General features: G+C 43.4%; 1 protein-coding gene across 1 annotated transcript; it reads right to left on the reverse strand.

Moving 5' to 3' along the window:
* On the reverse strand, window positions 1-26,316 carry LOC308400344 (uncharacterized protein; the record flags this gene model as incomplete). The annotated part of the gene is made up of 3 exons (XM_080887989.1): window positions 1-129; window positions 23,839-24,485; window positions 26,298-26,316. 3 exons carry the CDS (start codon window positions 26,314-26,316, stop codon window positions 1-3), a joined length of 795 nt encoding a protein of 264 aa, XP_080744115.1.
* Window positions 26,317-27,889: the final 1,573 nt, after the last annotated feature.

Consider the following 27,889-nt stretch of genomic DNA (forward strand, 5'->3'; position numbering starts at 1 on the left):
TTAGCCGTTAGCATGCGTCCGTACTACCTGCCCCGGGAGTTCTCGCATGTTATCGCGATAACAGCGTATGTCCCCCCCTCGGCCAACGCGGATGCAGCCTGTGACTCTCTCCACTCTGTGGTCAGCAGACTGCAAACACAATCACCGAGAGCCCTTCTCATAATATCAGGGGACTTCAATCATGCCTCACTGGACTCCACACTGCCCACCTTCACCCAGTATGTGACCTGCCCAACCAGAGTCAATAAAACACTGGACTTACTGTATGCCAATGCAGAAGAGGCATACAGTTCATCACCTCTCCCTCCCCTGGGCAGATCTGATCACAACCTGGTGCACCTTGTCCCTGTGTATGAGCCCTTAGTGCGCAGGGAGCCACCAGCCACCCGCACAGTACAGAGATGGTCAGAGGAGAGCGAGGAGGCTCTTAAGGATTGTTTTGAGTCGACTGTGTGGGAGGTGATTTGTGATGACCACGGAGAGGACATCGACAGCCTTACTACATGCATTACTGACTATATAAACTTCTGTGTGGATAACACTGTACCTACCAGGACTGTACGGTGTTTCTCCAACAACAAACCTTGGATTACCCCAGAAATTAAAACCGTCCTCAAGCAGAAGAGGAGGGCCTTCAAATCCAGAGACAAAGAGGAGTTGAAAAGGGTGCAGAGAGAGCTGAGGGGACTGATAAGGAATGGGAAGGAGAGCTACAGGCATTAGATGGAGAACCAGCTTCAACAAAACAACGTTGGTGAAGTCTGGAGAGGCCTCAGAACCATCTCGGGCCACAAACAGCAGAACTCTCTGCCTGGGAGGGATGTGAGATGGGCAAATGAACTGAATCATTTCTTCAACAGATTTGATTCAGCCATGAGGCAGTCTGCAACATCGGCTGCAGACTCACCCACCCCCACTGCTGCTGTTCCACCTCAGACACTTCACACCTCCTCTATTCACCCTGCTCACTCCCCCCCACCCCCAACTGCAGCATCCAATACACACTCAACACAAGGCTCCAGCCTGTCTCTCTCAACCACCCAGGTTAGGAGGGAACTGAGGAGGATTAATGGCAAGAAGGCAGCGGGTCCAGATGGCATCAGCTCGAGGGTCGTCAGGTCCTGCGCGGACCAACTGTGTGGGGTGATGGAGCACCTCTTCAACCTGAGCCTGAGGTTGGGAAGAGTCCCACAGCTCTGGAAAACCTCCTGTGTTGTACCAGTGCCAAAGACTTCACGCCCCAAGGACCTCAACAGCTACAGGCCGGTGGCTCTGACATCCCACCTGATGAAGACCCTGGAGCGGTTGGTCCTGGCTCAGCTTCGGCGCCTAATAAGCTCATCACTGGACCCACTTCAGTTTGCCTACCAGCCTGGCATTGGAGCGGATGATGCCGTCATTCACCTCCTACATCGTTCCCTCGCTCACCTGGAGACCGCTGGAAGCACTGTGAGAATCATGTTCTTTGATTTCTCCAGTGCCTTCAACACTATTCTTCCCTCGGTTCTAAAGGACAAGCTGGTGAACTCTGGAGTGGACCATCACCTCACTACCTGGATCCTGGACTACCTCACCGACCGACCACAGTATGTGAGGACTCAGGGCTGTGTGTCGGACAGGGTCGTCTGCAGTACGGGGGCCCCACAGGGAACGGTTCTGGCTCCGTTCCTCTTCACCATCTACACTGCAGACTTCTCCCACAATTCCACCCAGTGCTTCCTGCAGAAGTTCTCTGATGACTCTGCAATAGTCGGCCTCATCACTGATGGGGACGACAAGGAGTACAGAGGTCTGACCCAAGACTTTGTGGACTGGTGCCAGCTGAACTACCTCCAGATCAACGCCAGTAAAACCAAGGAACTGGTGGTAGACTTCCGCAGGCACAAGCATTCTCCACTGCAACCACTGAACATCCAAGGTATGGACATTGAGGCTGTGGACAGCTACAGGTACCTTGGTGTTCATCTGAACAATAGACTGGACTGGACTCATAACTCAGACGCCCTCTACAGGAAAGGGCAGAGCAGGCTGTACCTGCTGCGGAGACTCAGGTCGTTTGGAGTGGAGGGCCCACTCCTGAAGACCTTCTATGACTCTGTTGTGGCTTCTGCTATCTTTTATGGCGTGGTCTGCTGGGGCGGCAGCATCTCTGCTGGGGACAGGAAGAGACTGAACAGGGTGATCCGAAGGGCCAGCTCTGTTCTAGGATGCCCTCTGGACCCAGTGGAGGTGGTGAGTGACAGGAGAACGGCGGCTAAGCTGTCATCCCTGATGGACAACATCTCCCACCCCATGCAGCAGACTGTGACAGCACTGAGCAGCTCCTTCAGTGGGAGACTGCGGCACCCACGGTGTGGGACGGAGAGATTTCGCAGGTCTTTCCTCCCCACTGCTGTCAGACTCCATAATAAAGACTTTAACTGATCAAGCACACACATCCATACATATGCAATAATACTAAGTGCAATAATCCTTTCTGTCATCGTTGTATTTTTACTCAGTTGTATATAGTATTTGTATTTGTATTCTATTTTTATCTTATTGTATATTTATTTTATTTTATTCTACTGTATATAGTATTTTATTTTATTCTATTCTGTACAGTTGTGTACTGTATTTATTCTTATTGTATTCTAATTTTTGCCTCATAACTTTTGCACTGTCCACTCCTGCTGTGACAAAACAAATTTCCCACGTGTGGGACTAATAAAGGTTATCTTATCTTATTCTCTTTCAAAAAAGATAATCTTTCACAGTGCAACTTTCTTTCAAACAAAGGACACAAATCCAACATATGCCCTGCTCCACAAAACAAGAAAACCTTGGTCACAACTGAACCACTCTCTTGCCTCAACACTGGCCCAATCTTCCCTTCCACCTTGGCCACTGCAGCAAAACTACTCTGCTTAGCCTTAGGGTAAAACTGAGACTTACCATTCCTAGCCTCCTTTCTGATGGCTGTCGGAGGATCCTGTATATCTCCAAACAATGGGTCACTTGCGATCTTAACTTGCCTTTCGACAAACTCAACAACATCGCAAAAAACCACTTTACGTTGAAACCTCTCCTGCAGATCGCAGACAACATTCCTCCACTTATCCCTGAGCTTATAAGGCAACTTTTTTATAACTGCTTGCATATTAGCAGAGACATCCAACTCATGCAAGGACTCAACGTCTCCCATTGCATTACAACATTGCCTTAATAAAAACCCATATTCCTGCAAAGCCTTCACATCATCAGATTTTATAGGTGGCCATTTACTGACCCTTTCAATGTAGGCAGCAGCAATTTTCAGCGAATTGCCAAAGTTCTCCTGGAGCAAAGATTTAGCTTTAGCATATCCATACTCAGCAGGCATATACTGACAGCTTCTGACCATTTCTCTTGGATGGCCTCTAGTGTATTGCTCGAGAAAATATAAACAATCCTTAGCACTGTGAGCTTGACTCTCCACCATGTGCTCAAAAGCTCTCATAAATGTTTGATATTGTAAAGGATCACCATCAAAGAACTGAATGTCACGCCTTGGTAACAAAAGCAGAGACTGCTGCTCAGCCAATAAAGTTGTAATTTCATTCTGTTTCTTCAAAACTGTGACTAGATGATCATGACCCTCACCACCTTGCACTGTATGTGTAAGAGGTTTTGATTGTGCGTGAGACTGCGACATCATCTGAGTAGTTGAAACTGCACCTGGAAATACTTGTGGCTTCGTCTCTGACTGTTCCAATGAAACGACCTTAGGCTGAGAAATATTTTTAACCTTGGGCCTTACATCCAATACATGCGCTTGATGATCACTTGCATCAACACCCTGATATGGTCGCTCTGGCAACACAGGTTTGAACGTCGGAGCATTAGGATTTAAGACACCTAAACGCCCCTGCTCTCGTTCTAAATACGAATTCATTCCATCAGATTCACCATTAACAGCACTTGAGACTCGGGACATTTCAGAAGCTTTTAAAACATTCACCTTTGCTGCTGAGGCTGCTATTTCAGTTTCTAAGTCAAGCAGCTCTTTTCTTTTCTTAAGCTGTATTTCTTGTTCTTCCAAAGCATGCTTTTCTTTCAACAACCTCTGTCGAACAAGAAGGGCAGCCATGTCAGCTTCTGCCATTATGCGTGCTGACAAGGCAGATGAAACCATTGAGCCACTGAGTGATGATTTGCTTTTCCTACAACTTTTGTTTGCAACATTAGAGATGCTATCACTTGGATTAACATCATCTATCGCAGTACCTTTACCAACATTCCCTGCGTGCCTAGAAGCACCAGAACCATTTCCAGCAGGTAATACATCAGAGGAATCAACACCAGGTGGATTTAACTGTGGCAAATCAAGCTCAGACACCTGGTTTTTGCTCTGAGGGTTTCCCTTTGCATCTTGAAGCCATTTCTTTATCTCTTCCATAAACTCGGTATTATGTGCTTGCACACTTATGAACCAAGCAATTTACTTTTTCTTGCTCTTCTTGAGGAAGCAAAGGAAGCAAGGTTTCATGCAGATGAGTTGCCTCATTAAGCAACACAGACAAATTCTCTAACTGAGCCTGAACAGTGGAAACATTATCTTCAGATTGCTTTAACTCTTTAATAACCTTTATGACCTTTTTAATTTTATTAATCTTAGTGTGATGTTCTGTTTGAAGCCTTTCAATCTGATTCTCCAAAGCATTAGCAGTTGGTTTTGGCTGTCTTTTCTTTCCATCCACATCACCACATTGTATTAATTGGTGTGTCTCCATTTTTTTCAAAACATTACAAAATCCAAACGCTGAACTGCACCTATGCCACGCAGCCTCATTCCAACACATCAACTTGATGACATTCCCTTCAATAAACCTTGGACACACACAATTAACAGGAGCAATATCCCCTCTATCTGCCTATTAAACCTAACTAACTCAACCTAGTCTTCCGTACATACTAGCGGTGGGTATTTATGTACCTCCATACCGTCAGCTGTGAGGAAGACAAACTGGATGCGTCTAACAGCATCACCATCAACACAGGAGCACCACAGGGATGTGTCCTCTCGCCACTGACCTAAGTTGAAGAGCCCCCGAGTTGGCTTGATTTCTATATTGCTTAGAATTAAGATTATTTTTATTTTTCCAATTAATGAGGACTTTTTTTTTTTTGGCAATGCATAGTGCAGTGAAAACCATGTGGGCTATATTCTTTTCTAATCTAAGTTGCCCAACAAACACACTAAAGGGGAAGTTGGAATGTTACATTTCAGACACTTTGATAAGTCTTCACATATCTCACTCCAACAATTCTGAGCTGGTGGACAGAATCAAAGAGTGTGGATGTAATTGTCCGGTGTATTGGCTTGACAGTGTGAGCAGTTGTTGGAGGACAAAAAGACCATTTTGAACATCCGATAACCTGTATAGTGTACTCTATGTAATATTTTGTATTGAATTAACTGAAGACCGGGCTTTGTAATTAAATGAAAGGTTTTTATGCATACCTAAGTGTAACCATGATTTACATCAGCCATTGGAATGTGCTTGGTGCATTGGTAATCCTCTGTGGCATCCAATTAAACTCCCAGAATGCTAATGGGCAGACAAAGGCAGTCTTCGCTTTATCCTTCTCCTCCATTTCAATTTGGTAGTATCCTGACTTGAGGTCTAGCACTGAGAACCACTTTGATCCTGCAAGTGCGGAGAAGGTGTCTTCCAGTTTAGGCAGAGCATAAGCATCTTTGATTGTTTGCAGATTGAGTTTGCGGTAGTCAATACAAAGACGTACACTGCGGTTCTTTTTGTGCGCAACCACAATTGGAGAGGCAAATGGTGAGTCGGATTCTCTGATAACTCCGGAGTCAAGAAGTTCTTGCAGGTGTTTCCTTACAGCATCAAGATCTTGAGGATGAATTGGTCGTGGTCTTTGCTTGAAAGTGGTTGGATCAGACAATTTGATTTGGTGTTTAACTTTGTCGGTCCTGCCAAAATCCAGATTGTGTTTGGCAAATACTTCAGGAATACTGTTGAGCTTTTAAACAATGTGTTTTCTCCAGTCTGAAGTTAAAGGGGAATCTCCAAAGTTGTATTGTGGTTGAGATGGAGGTAACGACTCTGTAGACTGGTCTGAATAATGGATGTGACTTCCTGGAAGGCACTGATTTCTGCAAAGATAGCTCGAGCTGGAATGTGGATTTCATGGTCAGACTCATTACTCACTACAACAGTCAGAAAACATGGCCAACGTTGAGGTAAGTCCACAAGGCAGGTTTTTACCATGAGTCCACCAGGCAGAGAACTGGAGGTGGGGTGTTCCAGAATAACTGCTATCTCACCTTGGAATAGCCTTGTGATAAGGCATCCCTCAAGGACAGTGGTTTGGCCGGGAGTAATGGTATGTGGTTGGTCTGACTTTAAGATTACAGGAGCATACTGGTCATTTAAATTCTGGACATGGCGGAGAATTTTATAAACTGCAATGTAACCGGAACCAGTTGGCAGGAATGACTGCTCAGGGTGGGTATCACAGTGTTTGCTGTAAGCAACATCAAGAGTGTTGGTGCCAACAAGTATCATTGGGTATGATTGCTGGACATCAGGCACGACAAGGACAAGTGTATCTACATCAATGGATGAACCAAGAAAATCAGCTGGGAACGTCATGTTAATCTCAATGTATCCCAGGTAAGGTACGGCTTGTCCATTTGCTCCTTCTACTTCCAACAGATCATTTAGTGGTTTCATTGGGTGGTCTGAAAGATAAGTATTATAGAAGGCATAAGGAATGGTAGTAACCTGAGAGCCAGTATCAAGAAGACAGTTGAAATGGTTGCCCTTGATTTGAATTTGTCCTGTGCTTTTGGTCCCCACAAGCCCTTTTGGCAGCAATGGAAATTTGTTGTTCATTATGGTATCCCAGAACGGTTGCACAGTGACCAAGGCCCTGACTTTGAATCCAGAATCATCCGAGAGCTTTGTGAAATGGCTGGGATCCACAAAATAAGAACCACTCCATACCATCCAAGAAGCAATCCTGTTGAACGGTTTAACCAAACATTACTGGATATGCTAAGAACACTGACAGCTCAACAGAAATGTCATTAGAAAGATTTTGTAAAGCCCCTGGTGCATGCATACAATTGCACAAGAAATTATGTTACAGGTTTCTCACCATATGAGCTCATGTTTGGTCGCCAACCTCGCTTACCGGTGGACTTAGCCTTTGGACTACCCCTTGCCAAAGAAGGATCAACATCCCACACACAATATGTGGAAAAACTAAAGTCCCACCTGGAAGAAAGTTACAAGCTGGCCATTGAAAACTCAGAAAAAGTGATGAAACGTAACAAAAACAGATTTGATAAGAATATCACTGCATCACAGCTGAATGTTGGAGACAGAGTTCTTGTGAGGAACGTGCGGGTAAGAGGCAAACACAAGCTTGCAGATAAATGGGAGTCATCTGTGTACATTGTAGTGAAGAAAGCCGGCAATCTTCCTGTGTATACAGTTCGACCCGAAGGCCAAGACAAGCCCCTGAGGACTTTACATCGAGACCTCCTACTGCCCTGTGGGTATTTACCACCTTCTGAAAATGAAATGCTTACTAAGCAAAAGGGGAAAATGCCTGTGTTACCTGTGTCTCCTGTACATGCTGCTGCTGCTGATGATGATGACAATGACAAAGGGGAACTCATCTCATACCTACCCGTTCCTTTCTTTGCTGAACCTGTCACATTCACAACAACCATTGACTTACCCAATACTCCGCAATCTGTTCAAGTTATCGACCAGCCAGATGACCCTGTAGTATTGGCTACAGAGGAAGCGAACACAGAGGAACCTATACCTGTACCTGTTGAAGAGGAACAAGTTATTGATAACGAAACCTTGGAAGCTGGCTTTGAGCCAGTTGAGCTTGCAGAAACCTCTCATGATGAAGAAAGTCTATCTTCTGATCCAGTTATTCCAGAACCATCCAGTAATAACTTGTCACAACACTCACCTACTGAATCAGAGCCTCTGAGTCCTGAGGCAGAACCGCCCTTAAGGCACTCAACCTGCACCAGGAATCCTCCTGATCGGCTGCAGTACATCAAGCCTGGTAAGCCTCTGTTAAAGAGCGTTCAGACCTTTCTGCATGAGTTAAGTTCTGTCTTCTCCTTCGCTCTTCAAGACGATGAAGAAGAGGATACGATGCCTTCACACCTCAGCCAACCAGTCATTCACTGCCAGCCTAGTCCATGTACAAGGACGTCCATGGGATTGAGGGGGGGGAGTGTAACCATGGTACCATCTGACCCCACAAGACAGAAACCTGTCTTTGGGGGGGGGGGGGGGGGGGGGGGGGGGGGGGGGGGAGTGTAACCATGGTACCATCTGACCCCACAAGACAGGAACCTGTCTTTGAGTGAAGATTTAAGGTGACAGGAAATATAAATAATATAAATAAATGCAGCTTGAATCTTTACTGAAGCTCAGTATTTGAAACAGAGTTCATTCACTGTTGTAATAATGATTGAAATTATAACTTTAATATTGGCCATATTATATGTACATTACCAAAGGGAGATGACTTTAGTCTCATGAACAACATTAGCTAATTGTTATTTACTAGCTAATCTTAAATGACTGTTCAGTACAGAAGTGAAGCCCAATAATCATGATTTTTCCTTCATTTCTGTCAAACAAAGCTGTATGAAACGTTTCCAGCTGTTAGTGTCATGGTTGCTAGGCAACCTGGGCAGACGGAGGCTAGACCGTCCCATTTCACAAGCCTCGCACTTCCGGCCTTAGCGGTCTTTGCGTATGCGGCCCTGGTGGACCGTTAAGGCTGCGTACTTTAAGGCTGCAGACCCTGAATTGGGATACAGCCCTGGTTGGCGTTCTTGTCAGATATTGACAAATTACAGACTACATACCAGTTGACAGCGTGCAATAACCCGGCCGATTCATTCACCTTTACACCCTCTCTCAATCGACTCAACGGTGAGTTATTTGTTTGTTTTGTTTTGTCACAATTAATGAAAATACGGAGCCGCGGTCGCGCATTCTAAAACGCCGGTAAGCTAATGCTAGGCTAGTGACAGTAAGTGCAATTACTGGTTTGATTTATTGAATATTGTTGTTTTTGTTTATTTCACTATGGCCGAATGTTGAATTAACGTATCAAGAGTTGAGCGAGTGATTTTATTTTTGTAGTTTTGTCCGTTTTGGATGTTTTTTGTTACTTTTCTGATTAAATGCCAAAACGGCCTATGAGACTTTTGAATTGAGTTGAACTCCCTTTAGATTATTGAACTTGTTGCGCAACACCTGTGATTAAATGTGTTAATTGATTAATTTTGGATAATGTTTATTAGCTTTGATGGGACCCATGAGAATGTTTTTGTATAATAGTATTTTGAATGGAATTCATTATAAGATGACTATAATATGTTATGATTTGTTTGGTTATTGGTTTATTGATTGTTGTATAAAATATGGCATTATTTGACTTTGTTATTTATGGATTTATGGATTTTGTTTTATCATGGCAGTCGAACGCTGTTAAAATTTAATATTGAATTTTAACAGCCTGTTGGCTAAGAAGTAGTGTTGAAACCATATCCTGGGTAGGGTGAACGCAGTGGCGTGTCTAGAAAATCTTTTTTGGGGTGGCCAGGTAGGGGCACAGATTTGGAGAAGGGTGGCAGATGTAATTGGCAGATAATGTTAAACAAAAATTCTACCAACCGTTAACCATAATTCAATAATCCTATAAACCTAATAACTGGATGCGCTTTTAACTTTTATTAGAATGAGATTTTCACCACTACAGTGAAAAGTGTTTAGATACTGTGTTGATAAAGTACAAGAGATACAATCAGTGCTTTGTCAGTTTATTCAGCATTCAAGGACAAGTATTTTTACTGACATATAGTGCACATATGTTTTGGGCTAAAACATTTTTGAACATTAAACTACAAACATTTTTAACATACAATTGGCAAATTAGCCAATGCAATGCAAAACTTATTTAAACTTATTAAAATATACTGAACTTTTAATAAGACTCTGTTACATGTTAAGAAGACAAGAAGTACAAAAACATTTGTGAACAGCAGCACTTGTAGTTGCAAAATATTTATGTTTTGAAAGAGAACATTTACTCAAGTACCTACTCTATGCTTCATTAAATATTATCAATGACTTAGAATAGGTAGATCCGCCTGTTACGGTGACGGGTGGCAAAACGTGTTACAAAGTCATCCAGGCTTAATGATCTTGCCCTTTTCCTCTCAATACTCAAAACTCCAATATTGCTAAGCCTCTCATCAGTCATAGTTGTTCGTAGATGATTTTTTCTAAGCTTTAGCACTGAAAAGCTACGTTCACAAGTAGCACTGCTGACAGGTAAAGCTAAAGCTATTCGACATAAATGAAAAAGCTGATGAAACACCTCTTTGTAAGGCTCTAGGAAGGTAGTAAACCCCAAAATACTGGAGAGTTCATTCCCACACCCTGCTCTCCTTTGAACAACCTTTCTAGCTTGATACAGCTCATGTTTGAGGTCTTCAATATCACAGTCATACAGACCAGCCAAGCTTACAACTATTTCCTCTGACAAAAAGCTCTTACTCTTGGGGTTTAGTGCCTGTATACCCCGCATAATATCACAATTGGTCTTGTTGAAGCGCTTCTCCATCTCTGCATGTACATGGTTAAGAATGGGGTAAAATACTTCCCTCTTAAACTTGTCCTTGTCATCCTCCTTACACCTGTGTTGCCCGATTGGAGAATCTACAAAATAACCCTTTAGCCTGAGGCTCTCTCTCTGCATCCTTCTCTTAACTGTCTCAGAGGCAACAGTACACTGTTCTGCAATATCCATTGCGTCTTGCCACAGCTCATCAAAACAGGATTCACTTCTATATTGGTCCAAGGTGTCTTGAAGTGCATGAATTAGGTCTACAGCCTTTGCTAGATCAAGAGATGGAGACTGAAGTACATCAGAAAGCAACTTAATTTCCCCTAGAATTTTTCTAAATGTGGATAAATTGCCAATAAATGTGAGGTCAATTTGTGCCAACAGACCCCGTGCCTCCACTGATCTGTCACCTGTCACCAAATAATCCCCAAACACCTAGTTGTGCACAAGTCTGTAAATGATTCTTTAAATCAGCTGTGTTGAAGTATGGAAACATCTGAAACCAGGAGGACCAGAACTGCACATCCCTACATTGAACATGGCACAAACTTTGGTAATATTGATGTATAAAGAACAACACTGGCTGATGATGAAATGCAGTCAGCTGGCATGGCGACACTGCCAGTATTAACCTGCAACCAAATCTGCAGCTCCACACAGCAATGTTAACTTGTGTCAAGCCAGCCTCCAATTCGAGACTTGCAGTCAAGCCAGCCTCCAGTTTGTTTTACGTTCCCTGTGTATTCAAAGTATTACGGGAATGGATGTGGAAACCGGATTTCAAAATAAAAGCCAACTTCGAGTGAATTAACAGATATGTTAAGAACATAATAACATATAATTTAGGCTTTTTTTTTTACAAACTCTAATGTTAGATCTATATGACACAGCCTTGTACCCTAATTGTGCCCTGTCACTATCAAGGCCAGCTTATTTTGGATTTCAAAGTAAAAGCCCTGTGAATCTTCATTTTTGAACTACTCTTTCAATGACTTAATAATGCTCTTAAAAGCAAAAGTCGTATTTCCAAATACTATTTGAACTTTATATCAACACTTTCCAACCACAGTCTTTTTACAGTGATACCATATCAATATCAAGTCAGTCTGATTTTGCCTTTCATAGTAATGGCCCTTTGAAATTGTCCATAATTGACTTAATCTTCTAACGATTCAAAATGCTCTAAAATGAAAAATTCTTGTTTCCACAGGGTAATTCCACCTTAGATCAACAGTATACAGCCCCACAGTGATACCATATCAATATCAAGTCATTCTGATTATGCCTTCCAAAATAAACGCCTTTTTAAATTGTCCATAATTGACCTAACTTTCAGTGATTTCAAAATGTTTTAAAATGGAAATTTCCTGTTTCCACAGGGTAATTCCACTCCAGATCAACAGTATACAACCTCACGATGTTACCATATCAATATCAAAACATTCTGATATTGCTTTAAAAAATAAAAGCATTTTCAAACTGCCCATATCTGAGTTGCTCCTGGAACAATTTCAAAATGCTCTAAAATGGCACATTCCTGTTTCCACAGGGTAATTCCACTTTAGGTCAACAGTATACAGCCCCACAGTGATACCATATCAATATCAAGTCATTCTGATTATGCCTTCCAAAATAAAAGCCTTTTCAAATTGTCCATAATTGACCTAACTTTCAGTGATTTCAAAATGCTCTAAAAAGGAAAATTCCTGTTTCCACAGGGTAATTCCACCTTAGATCAACAGTATACAGCCCCACAGTGATACCATATCAATATCAAGTCATTCTGATTATGCCTTCCAAAATAAAAGCCTTTTTAAATTGTCCACAATTGACCTAACTTTCAGTGATTTCAAAATGCTCTAAAATGGAAATTTCCTGTTTCCACAGGGTAATTCCACTCCAGATCAACAGTATACAGCCCCACAGTGATACCATATCAATATCAAGTCATTCTGATTATGCCTTCCAAAATAAATGCCCTTTCAAATTGAGCATATACGGCCTACTTTTTTGACGATTTCAAAATGTTCTTAAACAGAATTTTGCTGTTTCCACAGGATAATTTCACTTTAGGTCAACAGTATACAACCTCACGATGTTACCATATCAATATCAAGTCATTCTGATTATGCCTTCCAAAATAAAAGACTTTTCAAATTGCCAAGATACGACCTACTCTTTTAAAGATTTCAAAATGCTCTAAAAGTGAAAATTGCTGTTTCCACAGGATAATTTCACTTTAGGTCAACAGTATACAACCTCACGATGTTACCACATCAATATCAAGTCATTCTGATTTTGCTTTCAAAAATAAAAGCATTTTCAAAATGCCCATATCTGACTTGATCCTGGAACAATTTCAAAATGCTCTAAAATGGAAAATTCCTGTTTCCACAGGGTAATTCCACCTTAGATCAACAGTATACAGCCCCACAGTGATACCATATCAATATCAAGTCATTCTGATTATGCCTTCCAAAATAAAAGACTTTTTAAATTGTCCATAATTGACCTAACTTTCAGTGATTTCAAAATGCTCTAAAATGGAAATTTCCTGTTTCCACAGGATAATTCCACTCCAGATCAACAGTATACAGCCCCACAGTGATACCATATTAATATCAAGTCATTCTGATTATGCCTTCCAAAATAAAAGACTTTTCAAATTGCCAAGATACGACCTACTCTTTTAAAGATTTCAAAATGCTCTAAAAGTGAAAATTGCTGTTTCCACAGGATAATTTCACTTTAGGTCAACAGTATACAACCTCACGATGTTACCATATCAATTTCAAGTAATTCTGATTATGCCTTCCAAAATAATGGCCTGTTGAAAATGCCCATAATTGACCTAACTTTCAGTGATTTCAGAATGCTCTAAAAAGGAAGATTTCAGTTTCCACAGGGTAATTCCACTTTAGATCAACAGTATACAACCTCACGATGTTACCATGTCAATTTCAAGTCAGTCTGATTTTGCTTTTCAAAATAAAAGCTTTTTCAATTTGCCCATATATCACTTACTCTTGGAGCGAATTCAAAATGCTCTAAGATGGAAAATTGCTGTTTCCACAGCATAATTCCACTTTAGATCAATAGTATCCAACCCCACAGTGATACCATATCAATATCAAATCAGTCTGATGTTGCCTTCCAAAATAAAAGACTTTTCAAATTGCCGATATACGACCTACTCTTTTAAAGAATTCAGAACGCTCTAAAAATGAAACTTGCTCTTTCCACAGGATGTCATTCTAAATAAAGAAATTACAAAACAGCTTGCAAACCAACCATGACATCTTTCCACAGACTTAAAATATAAACGTACTATCAATTACAACCTAGTGGCAATTTCAGCTTCCTTTTACATCATCTTTATGATTCAATTCTGTCATAATCAATTGAGTCTGATTTTGCTTTTCAAAATGAAAACCCAATATGTGTTGAAACAGCAATTTTCATTTTTAAAACATTCTGAAATAATTGAAAGAGTATATCACATATGGACAAATTCGACGGGCCATTAATTTGAAAGGCGAAATCAGACCAACATGAAATTTACATGGTTTTACTGTCGGGTTGGATACTGTTGATCTAAAGTGGAATTATCCTGTGGAAACAGCATCTTTCAATTTAAGAGCATTTTGAAATCGTTAAACGAGTAGGTCGTCTACGGGCAATTTGAAAATACTTTTATTTTGGAAGGCAAAATCAGAGTGACTTGATCTTAACATCGTATCTCTGTGGGGTTGTATACTGTTGATTTAAAGTGAAATTATTCTGTGGAAACAGAAAATTTCCTTTTTAGAGCATTCCGAAATCACTGAAAGTTAGGTAAGTTATTGGCATTTTCAACAGGCCATTATTTTGGAAGGCAAAATCAGAATGACTTGAAATTGAAGTAGTACCATGGTGTGGATGTACACTTTTGATCTAACATGGATTCATCCTGTGGAAAGAGCAAGTTTCATTTTTAGAGCGTTCTGAATTCTTTAAAAGAGTAGGTCGTATATCGGCAATTTGAAAAGTATTTTATTTTGGAAGGCAACATCAGACTGATTTGATATTGATATGGTATCACTGTGGGGTTGGATACTATTGATCTAAAGTGGAATTATGCTGTGGAAACAGCAATTTTCCATCTTAGAGCATTTTGAATTCGCTCCAAGAGTAAGTGATATATGGGCAAATTGAAAAAGCTTTTATTTTGAAAAGCAAAATCAGACTGACTTGAAATTGACATGGTAACATCGTGAGGTTGTATACTGTTGATCTAAAGTGGAATTACCCTGTGGAAACTGAAATCTTCCTTTTTAGAGCATTCTGAAATCACTGAAAGTTAGGTAAATTATGGGCATTTTCAACAGGCCATTATTTTGGAAGGCATAATCAGAATTACTTGAAATTGATATGGTAACATCGTGAGGTTGTATACTGTTGATCTGGAGTAGAATTATCCTGTGGAAACACGAAATTTCCATTTTAGAGCATTTTGAAATCACTGAAAGTTAGGTCAATTGTGGACAATTTGAAAAGGCTTTTACTTTGGAAGGCAAAATCAGAATGACTTGATATTAATATGGTATCACTGTGGGGCTGTATACTGTTGATCTAAGGTGGAATTACCCTGTGGAAACAGGAATTTTCCATTTTAGAGCATTTTGAAATTGTTCCAGGATCAAGTCAGATATGGGCAGTTTGAAAATGCTTTTATTTTTGAAAGCAAAATCAGAATGACTTGATATTGATATGGTAACATCGTGAGGTTGTATACTGTTGAACTAAAGTGAAATTATCCTGTGGAAACAGCAAAATTCTGTTTAAGAACATTTTGAAATCGTCAAAAAAGTAGGCCGTATATGCTCAATTTGAAAAGGCTTTTACTTTGGAAGGCAAAATCAGAATGACTTGACATTGATATGGTATCACTGTGGGGCTGTATACTGTTGATCTAAGGTGGAATTACCCTGTGGAAACAAGAATTTTTCATTTTAGAGCATTTTGAATCGTTAGAAGATTAAGTCAATTATGGACAATTTCAAAGGGCCATTACTATGAAAGGCAAAATCAGACTGACTTGATATTGATATGGTATCACTGTAAAAAGACTGTGGTTGGAAAGTGTTGATATAAAGTTCAAATAGTATTTGGAAATACGACTTTTGCTTTTAAGAGCATTATTAAGTCATTGAAAGAGTAGTTCAAAAATGAAGATTCACAGGGCTTTTACTTTGAAATCCAAAATAAGATGGCCTTGATAGTGACAGGGCACAATTAGGGTACAAGGCTGTGTCATATAGATCTAACATTAGAGTTTGTAAAAAAAAAAAAGCCTAAATTATATGTTATTATGTTCTTAACATATCTGTTAATTCACTCGAAGTTGGCTTTTATTTTGAAATCCGGTTTCCATTACCATTCCCGTAATACTTTGAATACACAGGGAACGTAAAACAAACTGGAGGCTGGCTTGACTGCAAGTCTCGAATTGGAGGCTGGCTTGACACCAGTCAATGTTACGACTTGGATTATATCTTATAACTAATAACTCTTATGCTAGCTCCCCCCAGTAGCCTACTGAAATATTCGGCGGTTGCAATAATTCTTTAAGTGTTATTTTTTCCTTGGTATTCTAATTTCACCGAAGTTTACTAAACTCAACAAACTTAATATTACTTACCAGGACATTTATTCTCCATATTCTTTCGCTGGAAAATAGCTTTCTGTGGTGCCGTCTTTCTCCTTCCTTTGCCGATGCTGCATTCACTTACACTCGGATATCTGAGCTTCACTACGAAAACGTAATCGTACATTTGATATTTAATTGAATTTTATTGTTTTAGCTTCGGGGTGGCACCTGGGGTGGCCAGTCTGGTTGGGGGGGGTGGCCTGTGCACCCCCCAGGCCAGCACGCTGGACATGCCATTGGGTGAACGGTCCCCTCAATGGTCTTCTCATAGGGGTTTTCTGAATCGCTCTTTGTCTGGTCCCTTACCCAGGGCCAATTTGCCATGGGAGACCCTACCAAGGGGGCAAAAGCCCCCTGCCAACATAGCCCCTGTGATCCCTGGGACACACAAACCCCTTCACCATGATAAGCTTTATTTAAAAAATGTGATTCATTTACAAAACTACTGGTTTAAAATAACATAAAACAAAAATTGCAGTTAAAAATAACAGTTAATAACATGACAGCAAATGAGAGGGGCTATGATTGTGCTTGCCTTTCAAACACAAAGACAGGATTGTATTTTGTATTTTTTTTTTCTGTGTTTTTAGGTTCCTCACACCTTTCAAGAGCTACTAACATTAAATTGTATGTTCTATGAATGTTTTAGGGAGTCTGCCCCTAAGTCACCAGACACTTTGTCAGAGCTTGCATCACTGAATTTTCCTTCTCCAGATTCAGAAGAGTTCCACCTCCTTTGTGGCCTATTGCTAATGACCTTTTCTTTGTCAAAGCCATCCATCCATCAGCTGCTGACCTCTCTCCAGCGGAGTCTCCTTTTTGGTTTCCATAATGTTTAAATTATCAAATGATTACTATTAAATCACGTTCTTTTGAATTCTTTTGGCGAAAGAGAAAGACTGAACTCAGAGTGGTAAAGCTCAAAAAAATCTTTATTTTTTACATTTCTGGAAATGGAGACAGAACACACATGCTCAGGTCTGAATTTTCTGCAGCTTGTGTCTGGTTTCCTGTGCAGCTCTGCACTAAACTTCCCCTTTCTTTACTTCCCCTTTCTAAAGTCTGTTGCCAGATCGACCTGTCACCCTCTGACCTAGTTGTTTCTTATGCCTCTATTACAAAGTACAAAAGGCAATATAATCAGAAAATAAGCATTAAAAATATATATTTATATCGTAACATTACATAAAGTTTTATGTACTTAATTTTAAAAAGGGGGAAGCCATTCAAATTCTGAAGTAAAAAAAGCTAAATGAACATTCTCCAAGTGTGGTGATTTCATATTTATTTATCTGGGATGTTGAAAGACTTTTCTGCTTGGTTGCAAACCTGCCTAAATTCATATTAGTTATTACTTCCATTACAACAATTAATTTTGGTTCTTGTGACATGATATACTACTATGTGATCGATAAGCATTTAGGAAGCTTATTTCCAATCTTATCAACCACTCCAAGCCCTTTCGACTTTATAAAAAGAAACAAATAGTTAGTGCCTGTTAGAACCACTAAAGATCCGAGGACAACATAACTGAAACCTGATAACTAGAAACAGAGATTATATTCGTTTAAAAAGAATATATAATTCAACACATCCCCCTTCCTTTTCAATTATCAAAATATGTATATCTATTAGGGAAATGTACTGGTAGTTAGAAAAGCCAGCAAAAAAACATTAACTTTCTTAATAATGAAATATTGTTGAATAGTGTGAAATATATCACTTCATTAAAGAAACTTTGAAATATCTTATAGGTACGGTAATTCATGTAGAAAAACAATTGGTTGCATTAATAGTTTTATTAGGGTGAAGAGAGTAAAAGTCTACATTTAGGGGAAACCAGAGTATCTCATCTTAAATAACATATGGTTAATATATTCTGTAATTTTATAAATGTTAAAAGTGGGGCCATGTGTTACCATCAATATGATTGAGAAAATTCAAGAAAATAAGTGACAGTCGTGACAATCATAACATTATACAAAACAAATATACTGCCATAGCTTTCTTTATTCCCCTTGCCATCAATGGGATATTTCCAAAGCAAAAAAACTAATCCCATCATACTGTCTGTTGAAAACTTTATCATGGTCATAGTTGTAATCCTTTGGCTTTTTTTGGTGTAATTACAGTGACTAGTTTTAGAAATGCTGTCAGTGAATCACATATAACAAAAATCCCAAGTAACTAGTTTGGTTGTCTATTTCTGTATGTATATTTCTGTTCCTATTATTGCACTATTACATTTTTTCAAGACATTTGTATAATGAGTTTAATAAATAGATAAATATATTTGTGGGTAAATATTAAATAGATATTACACTTTATAAGTCACAAGGGTAATTGTTTGTTAAATAGTTATCCATGCTAAGGTTTACCCAGCAGGTTTAACCTTTTACTTACATCTGAAGTGAATGAAACTTAAATCCCAACTAAACAGGAAAAGAAGAAGTAAACAGTAAGATAAAACAAAAACATCATCCTTTCACAGTTTTAGTGTTTTTATGGGGTTTCCATCCATGATTTACCATTTAATAGATGGTAAAGACAAAGAGTGCCACTAATAGAGGGATTACATTCATTCTGACAGAGGATGCGTGACTTGTTGTCGTCGTGGATGTTATAGCTGTTGAAGTCAGTTTAGTGATTGTTGTTGCAGCTGTTGTCATGGTTGGAGCAGCTGTTGGTGGTGGTGGAGCAGCAGTTATTGTTGTTGGAGCAGCAGTCTTTGTGGTTGGAGCAACTGTTGTTGTTGTTGTTGTTGGAGCAGCAGTTGTTGTGGTTGGAGCAGCTGTTGTTTTGATTGGAGCAGCAGTTGTTGTGGTTGGAGCAGGTGTTGTTGTTGTTGGAGAAGCTGTTGTGGTTGGAGCAGCTGTTGTTGTGGTTGGAACAACTGTTGTTGTGATTGGAGCAGCTGTTGTTGTGGTTGGAGCAGCTGCTGTTGTTGTTGGAGCAGCAGTTGTTGTGGTTGGAGCAGCTGTTGTTTTGATTGGAGCAGCAGTTGTTGTGGTTGGCGCAGCTGTTGTTGTGGTTGAAGCAGCTGTTGTTGTGGTTGAAGCAGCTGTTGTTGTTGTTGGAGCAGCAGTTGTTGTGGTTGTAGCAGCTGTGGTTGTGGTTGGAGACGCAGTTGTTTTGGTTGGAGCAGCTGTTGTTGTGGTTGGTGCCGCAATTGTTGTGGTTGGAGCAACTGTTGTTGTGGTTGGAGCCGCTGTTGTTGTGCTTGGTGCCGCAGTTGTTGTGGTTGTAGCAGCGTTTGTTGTGGTTGGAGCAGCTGCTGTTGTGGTTGGAGCAACAGTTGTAGTGGTTGGAGAGGCTGTGGTTGTTGGAGCAGCAGTTGTAGTGGTTGGAGCAGCCGTTGTAGTTGTTAGAACAGCTGCTGATGTGGTTGCAGCGGCTGGTGTTGTGGTTGGAGCAGCTGTTGTTGTGGTTGGAGCAGCTGTTGTTGTGGATGGAGCGGCTGGTGTTGTGGTTGGAGCAGCTGTTGTTGTGGTTGGAGCGGCTGTTGTTGTTGGAGCCGCAGTTGTTGTGGTTGGAGCAGCTGTTGTTGTGGTTGCAGCAGCAGTTGTTGTGGTTGGAGCAGCTGTGGTTGTTATTGGAGCAGCTGTTGTTGTGGTTGGAGCAGCTGCTGTTGTTGTTGGAGCAGCAGTTGTAGTGGTTGGAGCAACTGTTATTGTGGTTGGAGCAGCAGTTGTTGTGGTTGTTGCTGCAGTTGTTGTGGTTGGAGCGGCAGTTGTTGTGGTTGGAGCGGCAGTTGTAGTGGTTGGAACAGCTGTTGTTGTGGTTGGAGCGGCTGTGGTTGTGGTTGGAGCAGCAGTTGTTGTTGTTGTAGCAGCTGTAGTTGTTGTTTTTTCCGCAATTGTTGTGGTTGGAGCGGCTGTTGCTGTGGTTTGAGCGGAAGTTGTTGTGGTTTGAGCGGCTGTGGTTGTTGTTGGAGCGGCAGTTGTTGTGGTTGGTGCCGGAGTTTTTGTGGTTGGAGCAGCTGTTGTTGTGGTTGGAGCGGCTGTTGTTGTGGTTGGAGCGGCTGTTGCTGTTGTTGTTTCCGCAGTTGTAGTGGTTGCAGCAGCTGTTGTTGTTGTTGGAGCAGCAGTTGTTGTGGATGGAGCGGCTGGTGTTGTGGTTGGAGCAGCTGTTGTTGTGGTTGGAGCGGCTGTTGTTGTTGGAGTCGCAGTTGTTGTGGTTGGAGCAGCTGTTGTTGTGGTTGCAGCAGCAGTTGTTGTGGTTGGAGCAGCTGTGGTTGTTATTGGAGCAGCAGTTGTAGTGGTTGGAACGGCTGTTGTTGTGCTTGGAGCAGCAGTTGTTGTTGTTGGAGCAGCTGTTGTTGTAGTTGGAGCAGCTGTTGTTGTGGTTGGAGCAGCTGTTGTTGTGGTTGGAGCAGGTGTTTTTGTTGTTGGAGAAGCTGTTGTGGTTGGAGCAGCTGTTGTTGTGGTTGGAGCAGCAGTTGTTGTGGTTGGAGCAGCTGTGGTTGTTGTTGGAGCAGCTGTGGTTGTTGTTGGAGCAGCTGTGGTTGTTGTTGGAGCAGCTGTGGTTGTTGTGGTTGGAGCGGCAGTTGTTGTGGTTGGAGCGGCAGTTGTTGTGGTTGGAGCAGCTGTTGTTGTGGTTGGAGCAGCAGCTGCAGTTGTAGTGGTTGGAGCGGCAGTTGTTGTGGTTGGAGCGACAGTTGTTGTTGTTGGAGCGGCAGTTGTTGTGGTTTGTGCCGCAGTTGTTGTGGTTGGAGCAGCTGTTGTTGTGGTTGGAGCAGCTGTGGTTGTTGTGGGAGCAGCTGTGGTTGTTGTGGTTGGAGCAGCTGTGGTTGTTGTGGTTGGAGCAGCTGTTGTTGTGGTTGGAGCAGCAGCTGTGGTTGTTGTGGTTGGAGCAGCTGTTGTTGTGGTTGGAGCAGCTGTTGTTGTGGTTGGAGCAGCTGTGGTTGTTGTGGTTGGAGCAGCTGTGGTTGTTGTGGTTGGAGCAGCTGTGGTTGTTGTGGTTGGAGTGGCAGTTGTTGTGGTTGGTGCTGCAGTTGTTGTGGTTGGAGCAGCTGTTGTTGTGGTTGGAGCGGCAGTTGTTGTGGTTGGAGCGGCAGTTGTTGTGGTTGGAGCGGCTGTGGTTGTGGTTGGAGCAGGTGTTGTTGTGGTTGGAGCAGCTGTTGTTGTGGTTGGAGCGGCAGTTGTTGTGGTTGGAGCGGCAGTTGTTGTGGTTGGAGCGGCTGTGGTTGTGGTTGGAGCAGGTGTTGTTGTGGTTGGAGCAGCTGTTGTTGTGGTTGGAGCAGCAGCTGCAGTTGTAGTGGTTGGAGCGGCAGTTGTTGTGGTTGGAGCGACAGTTGTTGTTGTTGGAGCAGCTGTTGTTGTGGTTGGAGCAGCTGTGGTTGTGGTTGGAGCAGCTGTGGTTGTGGTTGGAGCAGCTGTGGTTGTTGTGGGAGCAGCTGTGGTTGTTGTGGTTGGAGCAGCTGTGGTTGTTGTGGTTGGAGCAGCTGTGGTTGTTGTGGTTGGAGCAGCTGTGGTTGTTGTGGTTGGAGCAGCTGTTGTTGTGGTTGGAGCAGCAGCTGCAGTTGTAGTGGTTGGAGCAGCTGTTGTTGTGGTTGGAGCAGCTGTGGTTGTTGTGGTTGGAGCAGCTGTGGTTGTTGTGGGAGCAGCTGTGGTTGTTGTGGTTGGAGCAGCTGTGGTTGTTGTGGTTGGAGCAGCTGTTGTTGTGGTTGGAGCAGCTGTGGTTGTTGTGGTTGGAGCTGCAGTTGTTGTGGTTGGAGCAGCAGTTGTTGTGGTTGGAGCGGCAGTTGTTGTGGTTGGAGCGGCTGTTGTTGTTGTTGGAGAAGCAGTTGTTGTGGTTGGAGCGGCTGTTGTTGTTGTTGGAGAAGCAGTTGTTGTGGTTGGAGCGGCTGTTGTTGTGGTTGGAGCAACTGTTGTTGTGGTTGGAGCAGCAATTGTTGTTGTTGGGGCAGCTGTGGTTGTGGTTGGAGCAGCAGTTGTTGTGGTTGGAGAAGCAGTTGTTGTGGTTGGAGCGGCTGTTGTTGTGGTTGGAGCGGCTGTTGTTGTGGTTGGAGCGGCAGTTGTTGTTGTTGGAGCAGCTGTTGTTGTGGTTGAAGCTGCAGTTGTTGTTGTTGGAGCAGCTGTGGTTGTTGTGATTGGAGCAGCTGTGGTTGTTGTGATTGGAGCAGCTGTTGTTGTGGTTGGAGCAGCTGTTGTTGTGGTTGGAGCGGCAGTTGTTGTGGTTGGAGCGGCTGTTGTTGTGGTTGGTGCCGCAGTTGTTGTGGTTGGTGCCGCAGTTGTTGTGGTTGGAGCCGCGGTTGTTGTTGTTGGAGCAGCGGTTGTTGTTGTTGGAGCAGCAGTTGTTGTGGTTGGAGCAACTGTTATTGTGGTTGGAGCAGCAGTTGTTGTGGTTGGAGCAACTGTTGTTGTGGTTGGAGCAGCAGTTGTTGTTGTTGGAGCAGCAGTTGAGGTTGGAGCAGCTGTGGTTGTTGTTGGAGCGGCAGTTGTTGTGGTTGGAGCTGCAGTTGTAGTGGTTGGAGCGGCTGTTGTTGTGGTTGGAGCGACAGTTGTTGTGGTTGGAGCAGCTGTTGTTGTGGTTGGAGCGGCTGTTGTTGTGGTTGGAGCGGCAGCTGTTGTGGTTGGAGCGGCTGTTGTTGTGGTTGAAGCGGCAGTTGTTGTTGTTGGAGCGGCAGTTGTTGTGGTTGGAGCGGCTGTTGTTGTTGTTGGAGAAGCAGTTGTTGTGGTTGGAGCGGCTGTTGTTGTGGTTGGAGCAACTGTTGTTGTGGTTGGAGCAGCAATTGTTGTTGTTGGGGCAGCTGTGGTTGTGGTTGGAGCAGCAGTTGTAGTGGTTGCAGCAGCTGTTGTTGTTGTTGTTGGAGCAGCAGTTGTGGTTGGAGCGACAGTTGTTGTGGTTGGAGCAGCTGTTGTTGTGGTTGGAGCGGCTGTTGTTGTGGTTGGAGCGGCAGCTGTTGTGGTTGGAGCGGCTGTTGTTGTGGTTGGAGCGGCAGTTGTTGTTGTTGGAGCGGCAGTTGTTGTGGTTGGAGCGGCTGTTGTTGTTGTTGGAGAAGCAGTTGTTGTGGTTGGAGCGGCTGTTGTTGTGGTTGGAGCAACTGTTGTTGTGGTTGGAGCAGCAATTGTTGTTGTTGGGGCAGCTGTGGTTGTGGTTGGAGCAGCAGTTGTAGTGGTTGCAGCAGCTGTTGTTGTTGTTGGAGCAGCAGTTGTGGTTGGAGCGGCTGTGGTTGTTCTTGGAGCTGCAGTTGTAGTGGTTGGAGCGGCTGTTGTTGTGGTTGGAGCGACAGTTGTTGTGGTTGGAGCAGCTGTTGTTGTGGTTGGAGCGGCTGTTGTTGTGGTTGGAGCGGCAGCTGTTGTGGTTGGAGAAGCAGTTGTTGTGGTTGGAGCGGCTGTTGTTGTGGTTGGAGCGGCAGCTGTTGTGGTTGGAGCGGCTGTTGTTGTGGTTGGAGCGGCAGTTGTTGTTGTTGGAGCGGCAGTTGTTGTGGTTGGAGCGGCTGTTGTTGTTGTTGGAGAAGCAGTTGTTGTGGTTGGAGCGGCTGTTGTTGTGGTTGGAGCAACTGTTGTTGTGGTTGGAGCAGCAATTGTTGTTGTTGGGGCAGCTGTGGTTGTGGTTGGAGCAGCAGTTGTAGTGGTTGCAGCAGCTGTTGTTGTTGTTGGAGCAGCAGTTGTGGTTGGAGCGGCTGTGGTTGTTCTTGGAGCGGCAGTTGTTGTGGTTGGAGCGGCAGTTGTTGTGGTTGGAGAAGCAGTTGTTGTGGTTGGAGCGGCTGTTGTTGTGGTTGGAGCGGCTGTTGTTGTGGTTGGAGCGGCTGTTGTTGTGGTTGGAGCAGCAGTTGTTGTGGTTGGAGCGGCTGTTGTTGTTGTTGGAGAAGCAGTTGTTGTGGTTGGAGCAACTGTTGTTGTGGTTGGAGCAGCAATTGTTGTTGTTGGGGCAGCTGTGGTTGTGGTTGGAGCAGCAGTTGTAGTGGTTGCAGCAGCTGTTGTTGTTGTTGGAGCAGCAGTTGTGGTTGGAGCGGCTGTGGTTGTTGTTGGAGCGGCAGTTGTTGTGGTTGGAGCGGCAGTTGTTGTGGTTGGAGAAGCAGTTGTTGTGGTTGGAGCGGCTGTTGTTGTGGTTGGAGCGGCAGTTGTTATGGTTGGAGCGGCAGTTGTTATGGTTGGAGCGGCAGTTGTTGTGGTTGGAGCGGCTGTTGTTGTGGTTGGAGCAGCAGTTGTTGTGGTTGGAGCGGCTGTTGTTGTGGTTGGAGCAACTGTTGTTGTGGTTGGAGCGGCTGTTGTTGTTGTTGTTGGAGCAGCAGTTGTTGTGGTTGGAGCGGCAGTTGTTGTGGTTGGAGCGGCTGTTGTTGTGGTTGGAGCAGCAGTTGTTGTGGTTGGAGCGGCTGTTGTTGTTGTTGGAGAAGCAGTTGTTGTGGTTGGAGCGGCTGTTGTTGTGGTTGGAGCAACTGTTGTTGTGGTTGGAGCAGCAATTGTTGTTGTTGGGGCAGCTGTGGTTGTTGTTGGAGCAGCAGTTGTGGTTGGAGCGGCTGTGGTTGTTGTTGGAGCGGCAGTTGTTGTGGTTGGAGCGGCAGTTGTTGTGGTTGGAGAAGCAGTTGTTGTGGTTGGAGCGGCTGTTGTTGTGGTTGGAGCGGCAGTTGTTATGGTTGGAGCTGCAGTTGTTGTGGTTGGAGCGGCAGTTGTTGTGGTTGGAGCGGCTGTTGTTGTGGTTGGAGCAGCTGTTGTTGTTGTTGGAGCGGCAGTTGTTGTGGTTGGTGCCGCAGTTGTTGTGGTTGGTGCCGCAGTTATAGTGGTTGAATCAACTGTTGTTGTGGTTGGAGCGGCAGTTGTTGTGGTTTGTGCTGCAGTTGTTGTGGTTTGAGCAGCTGTTGTTGTGGTTGGAGCAGCTGTTGTTGTGGTTGGAGCAGCAGCTGTGGTTGTTGTGGTTGGAGCAGCTGTGGTTGTTGTTGGAGAAGCTGTGGTTGTTGTGGGAACAGCTGTGGTTGTTGTGGTTGGAGCAGCTGTGGTTGTGGTTGCAGTGGCAGTTGTTGTTGTTGGAGCGGCAGTTGTTGTGGTTGGTGCCGCGGTTGTTGTGGTTGGAGCAGCTGTTGTTGTGGTCGGAGCTGCAGTTGTAGTGGTTGGAGCAACTGTTGTTGTGGTTGGAGCGGCAGTTGTTGTGGTCGGAGCAGCAGTTGTAGTGGTTGGAGCAACTGTTGTTGTGGTTGGAGCGGCAGTTGTTGTGGTCGGAGCAGCTGTTGTTGTTGTTGGAGCGGCAGTTGTTGTGGTTGGAGCGGCAGTTGTAGGTGTTGGAGCAACTGTTGTTGTGGTTGGAGCGGCAGTTGTTGTGGTCGGAGCGGCAGTTGTTGTGGTTGGAGCGGCAGTTGTTGTTGTTGGAGGAGCAGTTGTAGTGGTTGGAGCAGCTGTGGTTGTGGTTGGAGCAGCAGTTGTTGTTATTGGAGCAGCAGTTGTAGTGGTTGGAGCAGCTGTGGTTGTGGTTGGGGCAGCTGTGGTTGTTATTGGAGCTGCAGTTGTAGTGGTTGGAGCAGCAGTTGTTGTGGTTGGAGCAGCAGTTGTTGTGGTTGGAGCAACTGTTGTTGTGGTTGGAGCAGCTGTTGTTGTTGTGGTTGTTGCCACTGTAGTTGTGGTTGGAGCAGCGGTGGTTGTGGTTGGTGCTGGAGTGGTCGAGGGTGAATTACAGGTTGGTCCTGTTGTTATCGTACTAATGCTCTTCATGAAAGGTAGAGATTTCAAGCTTGAGGCAGCTGCACACAGGTTTGTAGATGCACATCCGTAAGCTGGGAAAGTGCTGGTGCTGTCGGTCACTGCAGATGAAAAATGTTTGTCATGATGTCATTACATATCATATTTAAAGCATTAGTTAAGACATCTTAAAAATAATTTTTCTGATATCCAGTGTTAAATCCTCCCAATTCTTTTATTCTTTGGGCTGAAGGAAGGACAATACTCGGTGTATAAATGTTCAATCAACAATGTTTTATTCCATACAATTCAACATGAGCACAAACCATCCGGATGGGGAGACATGCATGCAGAGGGGCACAGCAAATCTCAAAATGGTGGAGCGTTACCCAAAGCTTTTATAGCCTCTGTTGACCCCCACCTAGTCTCAAAAAGCCTAAACTTACATACCCTCTAACTCTCAGTGAGCCTGTATTATGACCTTGGCTCCCTGTCTTTCTGACATAGAGAAAGGTGGGGGTAGAACTTCTGTGGAATGTGGTCTGTCTCCTCCACTATCAGAAAACAAGGTCTTCTGCACACAATATTCTCTTCTTAACTCAGCAGTATGACATGCAATGAAACAGTGTAAATCATTCACAGTAAATCAACAGTATAGGATAATATAGACATATCTAATAAATCTAATGATTTTCACAATTTCTTAATCCAGAGGTATAATGCAAATTAAAACTACATACTAATTATACTCTCTATAATATGGAGTAGGGTGTGGCTTACAGTAGTATAATGATTCACACAGTTCGATTATAGGGATAGGATAACATATGATAAAATAAGAATCTTACACCAGTAATATTCATTATTATGTTGGTTTAGTGCCTTTTGGTAAGTCATAAGTCATGGTAAATGGTAAAACAACTGATACATTTATTGTTGTCTTCTACTTTAATAAAGCCCCCAATTTAATTTTTCCACCAAGTCATATTTACCAGTTCAGACACACATTTACTTTTCCCTGCTCCAGTCTGTTGTCCCAAAATGTTTTAAGAGGGCCACCAGCATCCCTGTCCCAAGAAAAACTAATGTGAGCTGCCTAAATAACTATCACCCAGTAGCACTCACATCCATTGTGTGAGTGTTTTGAGCGCATAGTTAAAGCTCACATCACACCTTTACTCCCTGCTTCACTCGACCCCCTCCGTTTGCCTACAGGCCAAACAGATCTACAGACAACGCAATTGCATTCCACACTGCCCTCTCGCATTTGGACCAGAAAAACACATATGTGCGGATGCTGTTCATAGACTATAGCTCTGCCTTCAACACCATCATACCATCCAGACTCATCATGAAACTCCGTGACCTGAACATCAGCTCCTCCCTGTGCAGCTGGATCCTGGACTTCCTGACAGACAGACCTCAGGTGGTTCGGATCAGCAGCATCACCTAATCCACACTCACACTCAGCACAGATGCCTCCCAGGGATGCGTGCTTAGCCCCCTGCTTACACCCTGTTCACCCACGACTGTACACCAACACACAGCTCCAACACCATCATCAAATTTGCAGACGACACCACCATCATTGGCTGCATTTCTGATGGAGATGAGACAGCATACAGGGCAGGGGTGAGAGCCCTGACATCATGGTGCCATGACAACAACCTCCTGCTTAATGTCAGCAAAAACAAGGAGCTCATTGTGGATTACAGGAGACTACAGAGAAGAAGGCACACGCCCATTCACATCGAAGGAGCAGAGGTGGAAAGAGTCAGCTTCTTCAGATTCCTAGGCATCTACATTTGCAAGGATCTGAGTTGGTCACACCATGTTGGTGTGATCACAAAAGCAGCAAGACAGCAGCGCTTCTTCCTCCGGCGCCTGAGAAGATTTGGCATGAACTCTGCATGAAGAA

The sequence above is a fragment of the Rhamphochromis sp. 'chilingali' genome (assembly GCF_963969265.1).
Source record: "Rhamphochromis sp. 'chilingali' genome assembly, chromosome: 7".
Classification (NCBI taxonomy): Eukaryota; Metazoa; Chordata; class Actinopteri; order Cichliformes; family Cichlidae; genus Rhamphochromis; species Rhamphochromis sp. 'chilingali'.